Raw genomic sequence first — 14,386 nt, 5'->3', positions numbered from 1 at the left:
AACGTGTCAACATGACAGTCACAAGGTACGACATGTGCAAGGGTACAAGGCACGTGCCGTTCATACTTCAAGCAATTCATTCAATCAAATTAGTAGTGAATAAAGCCTCCAAATGGCTAGATCGGATGTTCCACACCCTCCTCTTTCTCTCTCGTTTTTTTTTTTCCTTTCGTTCTTGAATCGATAACCATTTTTCGGTTAACTTACAAAAGACTTACTCAAATTTAATATAGAACTCTTTCATATTTCATAATCGTGTAACAATTATAAACAATTACATACAAACACAAACTTCTCTCACTAATTTCTCGTTTTTGAATTGAATCTACCTCGTAATATGAGCAACAAAAGCCTCCAACTCCCGACGAGAATCACCGCCGTCTTCCACCGACCGCCGCACAGCTTCCCCAAGCCATTCTGCCTTCCTCCTCATCACCATCCCTTCCTCCGATACCATCAATCTCCTCACCGCCGCTTCCACCGTCGCTGCCGCCACCACCTCCTCTCGCTTCCTCCCCCACTCTTTCACCACCACCCCGACCTGCAGCACCGCCGTCATAAGCACCGTGTTCCTCGGCTGGTCAGAGTGCATAGGCCATGCAGCCACCGGCACCCCCATGGTTAAGCTCTCCATGCATGAATTCCAACCGCAGTGCGTCATGAACCCACCAGTGGCTCGGTGGCTCAGAATCTCAAGCTGCGGCGCCCACTCTCTTACCACCAACCCTCTATCGCCGATAAGGTCTTTGTAGCCTTCCGGGAGGTCGGACTTTCGAACGTTGGCGCCGTCAAAGATGTCAGCTTTGTCGGCATCCCGGAGGACCCAGATGAACCTTTGGTGGCTTCTGGCTAACCCATTAGCTATTTCTTTGATTTGTTGGTCCGCCATGGCTGTGGTCGTTCCAAACGAGACGTACATCACTGATCGAGGCGCTTGTTGATCTAACCATGCTATGCAGCTGCACGTTGACTTTTCCCCATTTTCAAATAGTCAACACAAAATCCTTTAGTAAACAAAATCTATTTCAAAAAAATAAATAATTATTATTTTTCTTCAAAAATGTTCTATTGTTTAATTATTTCAATCTTTAACTAATTACGTTGATAAAATTTTATTTTATTTTTTATTTTTCAAAAGAAAAAAAAAAACAATAGCAATTAACAATTAAACATTTATTATTATATTTACTTATAATTTTTATAATATTATTTTTTCAACTTATTTTAAAAAAAATGTATTAATTAACGTAGAAACTTATTTAAAAATATTGTCAATTTTTTTTTAAAGATCATGTAATATTTAGTGGACGGGTCAGTCTCTACTACTTATTTCCATTCTTATCTCTACCGAAGTTTTCATTGATTTTCATAGGCATCGTATTAAGAATCTCTACGTAAAATCATGGGATCAGATTCTTACTTAAAAAAAAGTTTATCCTTTTTTGTTTTTATTTATTTTTATTTTTAAATTTATTCTCAACCATAATAAAAAGTATTTACTATAATACTAATAATAAATAAATCAATCAATAACCATGAAAAGTAGGGGATGGGGACAGGGTTCGAGATTGAATCTCCGTCCCCATCCCGACAAGTGAAATTTTTTCACTTCGTTCAAGATAGATCCTTATAAGACCCGAATTTCACCGGTTATGTGCCATGAATAGGTATGATTACGAGTGAATTATACCCATTTTGGGACGAGACACGACAAAAAAAAAAAAAAAAAAAAAAAAAAAAAACATACCTTGAAGGGTGGGGAGATTTTGACAGGATTGAAAGGACCCAGAGCCCAATGATGAAGGTGATGTTCAACCCTTTGAATCACTTCTAAAAATTGGCCTTCAATTACCCTACAAGCGTTATAAATTTTTCCGGCGCCGTTTTCCGGCATCCGGCGGAACTGTGCTCCGATGAACTCCAAAAACTCTGCCGGAAAACACTCTTCCAACGGCGGCACATTCAATTCCTTCGGAAAATAATCTTCATACAACGTCGTCGTTTTACGTTTACCATTGTTGCCGCCGGCAGCCGCTCGTTTACGCTCCAAGATGTGGAGTGCGACGGCGAAGGCTGAAATGCTATGGAAGCTGTAGGATTCAGAATTCGGGATGGTGTCGACACCTTCAACGGCGGACGACATTAGCGAGTCGTGGATGACGACAAGTCGTTTTGCTTTAGTGGAGAGGGAGCGGAGGAAGGTGGCGAGAGGGCGGTGGAGGTGGATTGCCGCTGCGGTGATGGAGGGGATGAGGTGGGTGGGAAATTTCTGGGCGGTGGTGGGGTCCGGTGGAGGAGATTGGAATCTGGGTATGTCAAAGTCGTGGAATTGGATCTTGCCGCCGTCGGTAGTGGTGTGGGTGCGGCGGAGCTTGGCTTGGCGATTGTGGGTGGCGGTGCCTACGAAGTGGACGGGGATGTTGAAGGCGGAGAGGAGGTGGGAGAGGTGGAGGAGTTGGTTCAGATGGCCATGCGCCGCTAGCGGAACCATGACCACGACCACCGGAAGCTGGTCAGAATTTTTGGCGGCGGTGCCGGAGATCACATTGCGTTGAATGCTCATTGCAAAGAAAAAAAAAAAAAAAAAAAAGGCCAAATCACACGTTCGCAATGAAATTGCTCTGTTTCAACACTTATTTATAAGGAGGGCAAATTTGTGAAATTACCTTTTTGCCCCCACATCAATTTTTCTTACATATATTAAATAATTTGTTTTTATTATATTTAATAAATCTGTGGATCTTATCCATGTGTGTATCTATTATATATATTTTTTTTATAAAGAATATAATTTAAATTTCACATAAATGTTGAAATAATTTCTTTTTAAATTTAGAAGCATTTTTATATGGAATAATTTTTCCTTTTATAAAATTAATAAAAATACCCATAAATTTTAAAAAGTTTCAAAAATATTCTCGAACTTTAAAAAAAAACTTCAAAAATACCCTTAAGTATTTTTTAAAAGTTAAAAGGATACTTTTATCGTCTGTATATTGATAGGACAGTTAATATTACTTACCCATAAAACTTTCAAAAATAACGTTAATATCCTAAGATTTTTTAAAAAATTAAAAATTCATATTGTTAATATATGAATAAAAACAAAATATTTTATTTATAAATATTTCTAAGCATAAACATAACACCCAAATAACCACATTTGTTTCGAATTATTTGTGTTGGGAATGTTCATAAATGTTCCTTATTTTTATTTAATGATTTAATATTTAAGAATAGAGAAAAAAAAAATGGAATAAAAACAGGGAATAAAAGAAATATTCAAAAAGTAAGAAAAAAAAAAAAGAGAAATGAACCGTTATTAAGTCGTAGGTTAAAGTAGAGGAGAGAAAATAAAAACGAGAGGTGACATAAGGTATGTAGACGAACGATTTCTATCCACATATTAACGAAAACAACCTTTTATAAAGTTTAAGGTATTAATGCTACTTTGAAAAGTTTGTGAATATTTTTTAAAACGTGGTACCGCTGATTTCATGTGTACATTAAATTTTAAACCATTTTCAAAATAAAAAAGAAAATTAATGAGTTTAGAAAAGGAAGAAGATCATAAATATATAAATAAAAGATAAGTACACAATTATATCATCGTACAGATATGAGATTCGCGTTCCTAACAATAACTATTACCATATCTAGACTATAGTAATTTTCTTGTGAACACTTTTGGGAGTGTTCGTGGGTTAGTTTGTGTCGGGTTGAGACTTTTTTAGATAAACCCATTCGAAAATCTTTATTAAATAATGAACCCAACCCAATCCAACCGAATTATAAATTTTTTTGGTGGGGTTGACTGACGTTATTTATTGAAATTTTTATTTATTTTTAAATAATAAAAAATTATTTGTAAGAGTAGTTGAAAAATAAATAATAAAAAAATTATTATGAAATTAAATAAAAATACAACTATTTTATATGCAAGTTCTGATTGATAGTGAAATATATTATTAGGATTAGCATTAATTAACGTAAAAGGTTATTTTGTTAAATTAATTAATTAATTAATTAATTAATGCACATACGACCGTTGGGGCACAAATTTAAATGGCCTCCACCTTGGTTGATGTGGAAAAATTTATTGTCTTCATCTATCATGTGATTTTTGGCCTTTTCAATGAGTTATGTCTTAGTTTATGCATTCTTTGTCTTCATCTACCGTACATTTTTAGTTGATTCATTGATCTGATGTCTCTAGTGACGACGAACTATAGTGAACTTAACGTTCTTCGTGATTAGCAAGAAAACTTTATTATTATTGAGGTTGCATTAGATGTGCACGAGACAAGATTATGAGGGTACCCTGATTGTTAGAAAATTTACTCAAAGTGTCTATTTTGTAATAATTGTAACGATTGAAAAAAGTGTGAAAGTAGTTGTTTTCCTGTATTGGTTTGCCTCTGTTTTGTACTAGGCTTTAGGTCGATGTAACACTTTAGTTTAAATTAACGCTTCAATTCAGTGAAAAGTTCCAGTTCAATGCAACCCTTTTGCTTGGTGCAATACTTTAGTTGGGTGCAATATTTTCGTTCACGGCAAGGATTCAGTTCGGTGTAAGCCGTAAGGTTTTGGCTTGATGCAATGCTTAAGTTTAGTGTTTAGGGTTTGGTGCAATGGTTTGTTATGCGTAAAGGCTTCAGTTCAACATAACTCGATCTTGATAGATGATATATATGCAAGTCGTGTGAGTCAAAGTTATGATTATGTATTAGTACACGTTATGTTGCACCATATCATTAAACCATTGATTTCTCTTACTAGGATGTCATGCATAGTGTGTGTTCATTTTATGATTACTTTTCCGTGTTAGGATCGCACAGCAACGCACACACTCGATCAAGATGAACACAAAGATCAGGAGAGAGAAAATTCAATGAGGAATATTGAGTAAATGTTTTATTGATGACTTCAGTTATATACAACAAGAGATAATACAAAGAACGAAGAAAGTACATTATAGAGCCTCCCCTGAGGCCTATGGTGAAGATCTCGAACAACTTTCCCTTAATCGAGGCTCAACTTCTTCTCTGGAGTCCTCGAACAAAGTACATCATTTGTTCCACACTTGAGTTACTTTAGGCTACCTTTGAGGTTCACAACTTCTTTGTTCGACATTTGAGGATTCTATTGACATGACTAAGTTAAGAGCATGACTCTGATACCAGTTGTCATGCATTATGCGTATGCATACAATTACGTTACTCACCTAGTGGATCTATTGGCATGTACATGAGCCACATATATGAAGTCAATGCACATCCAATTTTGCACCGAAAGAATATGAGGTCCAAGAGTATTCACGTTTTAGGTTCTTCCAATCATGATAGTCAACGACAAGTTGCATGTATTTGTATTTCTCGACTCCAACAATGAAATTACTTACGACGTATTTTAAATACTCAACCTTTTCCAAATTTTTTCTTTCAGATAAAGGCAAAGAAATCCCATACAATTGACGGGTTTTGTTGTGAAGGCCATGAGACAGTTCATATTAGACAGCTTTTACATTTGGCCATGTTCGGTGAGGAGTCACGCTCGAGTTTTTAAATTTAGTAGAAGGACAATTTGGTCATGTTGATCCATGGATGGCTATCTTGTTTACTCAAAAACAAAAGACACAAAATCAAAATCAAGAAAGAACAAAAAGTTGGGTTTTTTCGTCTCATTTTTATTCAATTATTGCAAGTTCTCTCTCCATTTTAGATATCAAAAATTGGGAAAAGTAATTGACATTACAATTGCTTATGCACGTTAATGCTCGTGAATCAAAACTTTCCCAACCCATCCATAGATATAATTTGATATTGTTTATAACATTTAGAGATGTTCACGGGCCAAGTGGCACTCAAATAAAAGAAGGATAAATAGATGAACCGATACCACATCCGAATGAGAGGTTACTATCTATATGAATAAAGTGAACCTTCCTTCTCAGTGGCTCAATCATAGAAACTCCATAGTTAAACGTGCCTTACATAGAGCAATTTTGTACCTTCTAGGAATCTTGAAAAGACTTGTGTTGGTCTGTGGGAATAGTTTTCACTCTTACAAAGTAGGAAGTAGGTAACATGACCACGTTGCAAGAGATGCAAGAGAATGTCGAAGCCATCAAGTAACTTGAGCATAGAGCATTACACGCCAAGACAAGAAGATTCTTTTTTGTATTTTCCTTTGCATGTAGGAGAATGTCGGGTCATCAGATAATTTTGATCATGAGGTGTTACAGACCCCGATAGGAATCTTTTTTGTTGTTGTTGTTGTAGGATTATGCCTTTAAATAAAGATATCATTAAAGAATTTAAATTAAATATGTCGTTCTTATCTTGATACATCTTTTTATGTATAATAATAATATTTCAATATTCAATATGATGCATTCAAGCCACACCATTGATGCAACAATTGTCTCGATGCCAACTTTTAGCGTCGAGATCATATGAACTTCATTGACACAAGTCGAACCCACAAAACATGGGTGCTAAAAGGGTTCCACCCGTAGCATCGAGACACTGCGTTATAATGTAACAGCTCAAGTCCATTGCTAGCAAATATTATGAGAATCCACATTTGTTGGAGAGGGAAACAAAGCATACCATATAAGGGTGTGAAAACCTCTTCTTCGTAGACATGCTTTAAAATCATGAGACTGACGACGATACGTAACAAATGAAAACAGACAATATCTACTAATGGTAGGCTTGAGCTGTTACATATAACGTCACAATATTACCTGTTTTTTTTTTTTTTTTTTTTTTCCCTCATTCTTCAAAGAAAATACCAAGGTTGACTTCAGCTCGGTTCGAGTCGACCTCAACCTTTCTATTGAGGATTAGGGACCTCGTCGTCTACCTATACAATTACAATGACTTATTTGCGATATTTTTTCATTTATTACCACGTAGAATTAGATTTTTTTTTTCTTTTGATTCATGACAATTAGTGTATGAATTGTCCAAGTCTTCTTTGATTCGAGCTTTTTCTTCGGCGTGATCACGTACAAGTTCTTCCTAATGGTGATTAAGGATTTGACATTCTTGTCTTGTTTCGTAAAGTTGGAGTCACTTTCAAATTTGTATCGTTTCTCAACCAATAAGTTCTGGTCGACCTCAGCTACATTAGGTAGGTCGTCTAAAGTTTAATCATAGCTATAGATAATCTAATAACTTTTTAAACTATTTTTATGATATTCCATCAAAATAAATCAATTGAAGAAAAACACCCGTAGTTCTAATTAAGTTTTTATGGAACAATTTAAGTTCACTGCTAATAGATACTGTCTACTTTGACCCATTACATATCGCTGTTAGCCTCACGATTTCATAACGCGTATGTTAAGGAGAGGTTTCCACACTCTTGTAAGGAACGTTTCGTGCTTTTCTCCAACTAATGAGGGATCTCACAATCAACCTCGGACAATATCTACCAGCGATGCAGATAATTAACTTTTAAAATTCTTAAATAAATGTATTAAAATACAAAAGAAAAGAAAATAGGGAATATATGAATTCGGCGGCAATGGAAGACAACTAAATTGGTTCAATTTTTAAGGGTCGACAAAACAGAACATAATGGATAAAGGTTGAGAGTGATGGGATTGATTTAATTAATTTCGGCTACTTTGTGTGTCCATTTCTTAGTCGGCAGCCTAAGCTTCCAAAACAAAACAGAACAATCCCTTGTGTTTTTAGGTTCTTTTTTGTCCTCTTTCTGTTCTTGTCTTTTTTATGATTCATTTTAGGAAATTTTTCATTCAACTTATATTTGGATATGGAAATTAAAACAATATAACAATAATAACGATTAAATTAGGTCGACCCAATACCCATCAACCAGCTAAGATATTATACGTTCGTTCTTAATATTAAGTTGAGCGTAGACGGGACGAGACAAGAAATGGGCGAGGACGGGAAATATAATCTCGTCCTTAACCCAATTTATTTATTGGCTCTCCCCCATTCTATGTCTAGACGGAGAATCTCATCCCCATTCGGAGCGGGTAAAATGGAATCTCTAATTTTGTATTTATAAAAAATGTAATTATTTTTAAAGAATATTATAATTTTTTATGGCTAATTTTTTTTTAGCTCAAACAATGTGAGGATGAGAATAAGAACCTTTGTGATTTTTTAGTTCAAACAATTTAATTATTTAATTCAAACAATATTCATTATCTTCCTTTCTTTATTCCTTTTAGTATTCTAGGGTTAATTTTGTCTTAATTTAATAACGTAATTTCATTCGACGCATGATATGATTATGAAAGGATGAATTGGATATGCACTGTTCCAATAAGATTTTATTCTGAAGTAAAAATTTATTCATTTATTCGATTCCTCGGGTTATTTAGTAAAAAATTTGAAGAATAAAGAGTTTGTGTACTTGAGGTATTTTCTGCTTCCGAGAAAAAGATATTCTTCATTATAGAAAGAAAAACAACTCGAATCGCCAGCTAAGACTTAGAATCCAAACAATGAGCGTTGAAAATTATACCTATATAGTTTTTGGCATGGGCTCGTTAAGTGGGGAAAGATTTGGAGCTATGGTCATCGGTATATTCCTTTAACGCTTGCCTTCATTATAACACATGCATGTGCCACAGGATAGCTCGCTTAGACCACAAGGCTTAGGGGTGGTGGAGAGTTGACGACATGCCTCCCCCTAAGATACATTTTGAGGTATTTTCAAACTAGCGGGTTTAGACATGATTTTGGCAAATGAATATACGGTGTCGTGGAGCGTTCGTCCATTGTCCGATTGACACCAAATTTGGCGAGCTTTCATATTTCATATGAACGAACTTGACTCCAGAACCACATGTCCCAATTCCCTTCGAAACCCTAACTTTCGAGGTTAAGGCTCAGGACCCTACTTAGTTCTTCAACAAGCCTATCATGACACTCTTGTCTACTGGTTGCTTTTATCTTGTGGTGCGTTAGATGATGCACCATCCTCGGTCGCATCATGACATTGATTCGTGTTGGAATAGAGATAGTGAAAGTTACACAACAGTTCGAGTTCGAATGATAGTAGATCGTTTGATGTAAAAAGGTCCTTTCGGAAGAATTTTTTTCAATTTAACCTTTTTTGATAGGGATGGTTGATTAAATTGAAAATTAAAACTTGTGATACAGTGTGATAATTCGATGAATTTAGGATGGTCTTTGCAAGAATAAGACATCCATAAATGATGGAATTAAAAAAAAAAAATGTTCTAAAAAGGAATATCATCAATGCAGCCGAAATGGAAATGAAAATACACTCAACTTTGCTTCAATTATTCTCTGTTCATAAAAGACAACACAACAAAGATAGGTTGAAAGTGATTGATATCATTCATTTCGGCTCTTTATCTATTTCCATGTGCTTATCAGTCGGCAGCCCTACCCTTCCATTATTCTGAATTGTAAGAGTTGGGTTTGTGATATTCCATATTGGTTGTAGAGGAGAACGAAACACCCTTTATAAGGTGTGGAAACTTTTCATTAGCATATGCGTTTTAAAGCCCTGAGGAAAAGCCCAAAAAGGACAATATTTGGGATTTGGGCTGTTACAAATGGTATCAGAGCCAAATACGACGATGTTCCAGCAAGGAGGCTATTCCCCGAAGAGGGTAGACATAAGGCAGTGTGCCAGTAAGGACGCTGGACCCCAAAGGGGGTGAATTTGGTGGGTCCCACATCGATTGGAGAGAGGAATGAGTGCTAGCGAGATCGCTGGACCCTGAAGGGAGGTGGATTGTGATATCTCACGTTGGTTGGGGAGGAGAACAAAGCACCCTTTATAAGAAGGGTGTGGAAACCTTTCCGTAGCATATGGGTTTTAAAGCCTTGAGGGGAAACACAAAAGGGAAAGCCCAAAGAGGACAATATCTCGTGGACTTGGACCATTACACGGTAAGATTGATATTTTTTTTTATCGAGCTCGAAAATAGGGTTACAACTCAACACAACCCTACTTTTAAAAAGATTAAACGCTTCTAACCGACGTTAATGATACGTTCTAACTTTTAAATAGACAGTTAGGTTGTTCGGGTCACCAATTCAATTAACTTGAGATTTCAGTTTAGTCTAAAAGATTTTTCTAGCCCAACCCGTGTACGCTCCTATCTACGTTTCTTGTCCTCTTCTTGTGTTTTCCATTGGTTATGATTCGTCTTAGGAAATGGGCATCTTCTAAAAACAAAGAACTATAGTCGACTCAACTTCAACGATCGAGAAAGAAGTAGCTCACTCATAGAATGGGGCCTAACTAAATGTATTCCAAAGTAGGCAAAATATTTGATAGGGCTAATGTCCCTTTGTGAATATATTATTCCTTTCAGACTTCCTCAAGTGTTTTGATCATCACATGCTTCATTTCTTATCCAAGTAGAGCATCAAAATCTCCTCCACATGAAGAGAACTTGGACACTTTGTCCATTGCGGCGCAGAGACTAGCCTGGTCTCTTCAAAGATCCGTACAGTTTTTGCCAACACTTGTGGCTGCAAGCTGAAGACCCAGATATTATGTTCTCATACCAAACCCAAATGTAAAACCCACCCAATTCTTCTCTCCCGATACTCATCTGTTAATAGATATTGTCTTCTTTTGACTTTTTCTTTCGGGTTTTTTCTCAAAATTTGTAAAACGCGTATGTTATTGAGAGGTTTCCACACTCTTATAAAGAATGCTTCGATCCTCTCTCCAACCGATATGAGATATCACAATCCATTCTCTTAAAGCCCAACGTCCTCGTTAACACTCGTTTCTCTCTCTAATATGTTGGATTTTATGTCCTAAAACTCATCGTTTGTAAACAAAAACATATTATATTTGAAATAAAGTTATTATTGATGTTTAATTAGTAAAGATTGTTATTGAATAAAGTAAATTTCACGATCATTAATCTAAATCCAATAAACTAAGAACACTCTAGCTATAGTATGAATACTTCAACTATATGTGCTGAGACATAAAAGTGAATCAAGTTCAAATATATAGTCAAAATGATCTATAATACAAGGATAAGGCTTAGTACCTTATGTTGGGGACACAATGGTTGCGGCCCACTTCATGGACAATATGATCACTAAATTGTACAAGTGAAGACATGTGAGTGAGAGCATCCTATGCAATGAGTATTACATAAGATTGGACCATGAAGAAAGTCACTCTCATTTTATAATGTCGTTTACTGTTGAGACTGATTTTTTCATTCGATGACCTAGGTAACTCGATCTTAATCCTAAGCTAACTATGAAATCTTGTTTATTCGGAATTATCCTTAGATTTGCATGGGTGAGAGTCACCACCTCCCATCTCAGGAGTAAGACTGGGTGAATAGCTGGGACATAGGGTGCAAAATGGGATTCACTCCTATTTAGGGATAGCGAGAGGTTGTTCTCTTACGTACTAACTACCGGTCTTGAACAAGGGACCCCACCCTTTCATTGGTCCAAGAGGGATTGGGTTTAAGTAGTTGGATTACAAACAAGAAGTAACTTGAGGGATTAAACAGTTGACACAGCTCTAGTTACGAACAACCTGTGAATGATCGACTTACTAATGAAGTTACTAAACAAATTTTCTAATACATATTTATTTTCCTTTCATATAATTAAAACATCAATAATAATAATAATAATAATAATAATAATAATAATAATAATAATAATAATAATAATAATAATAATAATAAAAAGATGAAAATCGACGTAAAAAATAAGAAAAGCTACCATATACGACTTTTGTATTTATATCATTTCAATTTTTTTTTAAGATCTAAATTATATTTGTTTTTTATATTTTATCTATAAATCTTTATAGAAAATTATTTAATAATGTGACGTATTGATTAGATTAAAGTTTTTATTTTTAAAAACGTGACAAATAAAGAGAATAAATCCCAAAAATAAAATAATTATTCACATAAAGTGAGTGAAAAGAATATATTTTAAATCAACATTTTTCTAGCTACTTTTATTTTAGCCCAATCTAATAATTCAAACTTTAATATAAAATAAAAAATAAAATAAAAAAGAATAATTTTAGTTGGATAGGATTTAGCTTCCTCAAATGGTGGCTATGAATGTACATAGGATTAAAAAAAAGTTCCATTTTTATTGGAATTATTCAAGTTGTCATTTGTCGAATTAAATCCTCATGGGATTTTCTCATGCCCTAATATCTTGCACGATATCGGTTGTATTGGGGTCAGCTTACACGAGCCTCAATGTATATAGCTATCAAATTATGTTTATTTGTCGTGTTGTGTTTTTGAGTTTTACGATAATTTAGACTAACTCAATTATTCATTTTATATATTCTTATAATAAGCGTGACCCGAACTAACCCATCAATATTGGTTCGACTTGGTTTAGTTTTTTTTTTTTTTTTTTTTTTTAAATCAAAATTTATGTCTCATAGTTGTAATAAAAAAAAAGCTCGTTATTCGAAAAATTTTAGACTAACTTGACCCACATGGTTTGAGCGTCTGTTTAAAATTAATTTTGGATTCGAAATGTATGGGCTTAGAAGTGGAAGAGAATTTTGTGTCCTAGTGTCATGGTCATGCTCGTCATTGATGTGTTGCCCATGGTCGCATGCCCATAACATGCCAATTTTGTGTGCTGACATGTTCGTTGAGTTAGAACAAACGTCGCACAATCGCTAGTCTGCTGCCAAAAAAAGTGTGACTGTGACATTAAGCATGTTGTGTGCTGGGCTTGGTTGCAAAATCATAATCTTCCTGTTGTGGGTGAGCTACCAAATTGTTGGCACGAGTAACAAAAGCATGTTATGGGTGTTTCATGTAGAATATGTTGAAGATTATTGGGAGGAGTAGGTCCACGTTAGCTAATTAACGGAAAGATCATGAGTTTATAAGTAATAAACATCATTTCCATTGGAATTAGACTTTTTGGGAAAACCAAATTATAAAGAATGGTTAGTCCTCCCCTCCCCAACCGACGTGTGATCTCACAATTCACCCCCTTCAGGGCCCAGCATTCTCGCTGACCTTTTCCAATCGATATGAGAACCTCCAAATCTACCCCTCTTCGGGGCCCAACATCCTTGCTAGTACACTATCTCATGTCTACCTCCATTCGGGGTTTCGTTGGCACATCGCGCCAGTGTTTGAGTCTGATACCATTTGTAACAACCCAAGCCCACCACTAGCAAATATTATCTTTTTTGAGCCCTTTAATCGAGGCTCGACTCCTTTTCTTTTGGAGTCTTAGTCATTTTTTACTATGCCTTCGAGGAGCTTCGACTCCTTTTTCTTTTGAAATCATTTGTTCGACATTTGAGGATTCTATTGACATGATTAACTTTAGGGCAAGACTCTGATACCATGTTCGATGAACACGACTCTCCACAATGGTATGATATTGTCCACTTTGAGCATAAACTCGCTTTCCTTTGAGCCTCTCATAAAAGGCCTCATACCAATAGACAAAGTATTTCTAGATTATAAACACATGATCATTCTCTAAATTAGCCGAGACTTTCTTCCAACTGTTATTACACAATTAATAATTATTTTATATATTTAACTTTTTCTTATAAAAGATTATTAAATAAATGAATTACTTATTTAATAAAATTTATTTTGACGACCATTAATTATTTAAAATTAAATATTATAATAAAATGATTGAAAATACTTTATTTATATAAATTTTTTATAATATTTCTCATCAGACACCAAATATATAAATAAAACAACGTCAATGTATACTAAATTAGTGAATACAAGTGAAATTTTTATAATTAATTAATATTATAATTAAATTATAATATATATATATATATATATATATATATATATATATATATATATATATATATATATATGATTCATGGTGTTCAATGCAAAAATGGCGTGTCCGGTCAGTGTCGCTTTTCGGCAGCAAAAAATGTCAGAATTTATTGGTACCATAATTCTCTGATTCCCCAAGATTCCAAAAGTGACAAGTTCGAAGGTTTCGCCATTTACAAATATACCCTCACTTTTCAATCCCTATTTACAACTTTACCCCTTCACGGTCAGACACAAAAAGATCCCCCAGTCCTCTCACACCACTGTCCACTACTCTTTACCTCTTAAATCCTCACACGTGTCCCCTTAAGTGTGACGTGGCGCTCTCTGTCATCTCCTTTGACCGGCGGGGTCCACTCACTGCAGAGTCTACTAAGCTTTTCATAATCTAATTTAAAAAAAAAAAAAAAAAAAACCTTAATTTTATATTAATACTAAATTTTTTTAAGACAATTATTTATTTAATTTATTAATTTTTTTTTCAAAAAAAGACATGGGTTACTCTATTATTGTTGTAATCAATTGATTTTTATTTAATTTTAATTTCATGGTAGAAACCAAATCCAT

At 34.8% G+C, this 14,386-nt stretch overlaps 1 protein-coding gene across 1 annotated transcript; it reads right to left on the bottom strand.

The window, feature by feature from the left end:
* Positions 1-214: 214 nt before the first annotated feature.
* Positions 215-2,585, bottom strand: LOC111781590 (zeatin O-xylosyltransferase). Its single transcript, XM_023662275.2, has 2 exons — positions 1,748-2,585; positions 215-970 (listed from the first exon to the last, which is right to left on the bottom strand). The coding sequence occupies exons 1-2, from the start codon at positions 2,561-2,563 to the stop codon at positions 326-328; spliced, it is 1,461 nt and encodes a 486-aa protein (XP_023518043.2). The 5' UTR covers positions 2,564-2,585; the 3' UTR covers positions 215-325.
* Between the last annotated feature and the right edge of the window lie 11,801 nt (positions 2,586-14,386).

The sequence above is a fragment of the Cucurbita pepo genome, chromosome 19 (assembly GCF_057944985.1).
Source record: "Cucurbita pepo subsp. pepo isolate OVF chromosome 19, ASM5794498v1, whole genome shotgun sequence".
Classification (NCBI taxonomy): domain Eukaryota; kingdom Viridiplantae; phylum Streptophyta; class Magnoliopsida; order Cucurbitales; family Cucurbitaceae; genus Cucurbita; species Cucurbita pepo.
The sequence above is the reverse complement of the archived record's forward strand: the minus strand, read 5'-3'. Positions and strand labels throughout refer to the sequence as shown.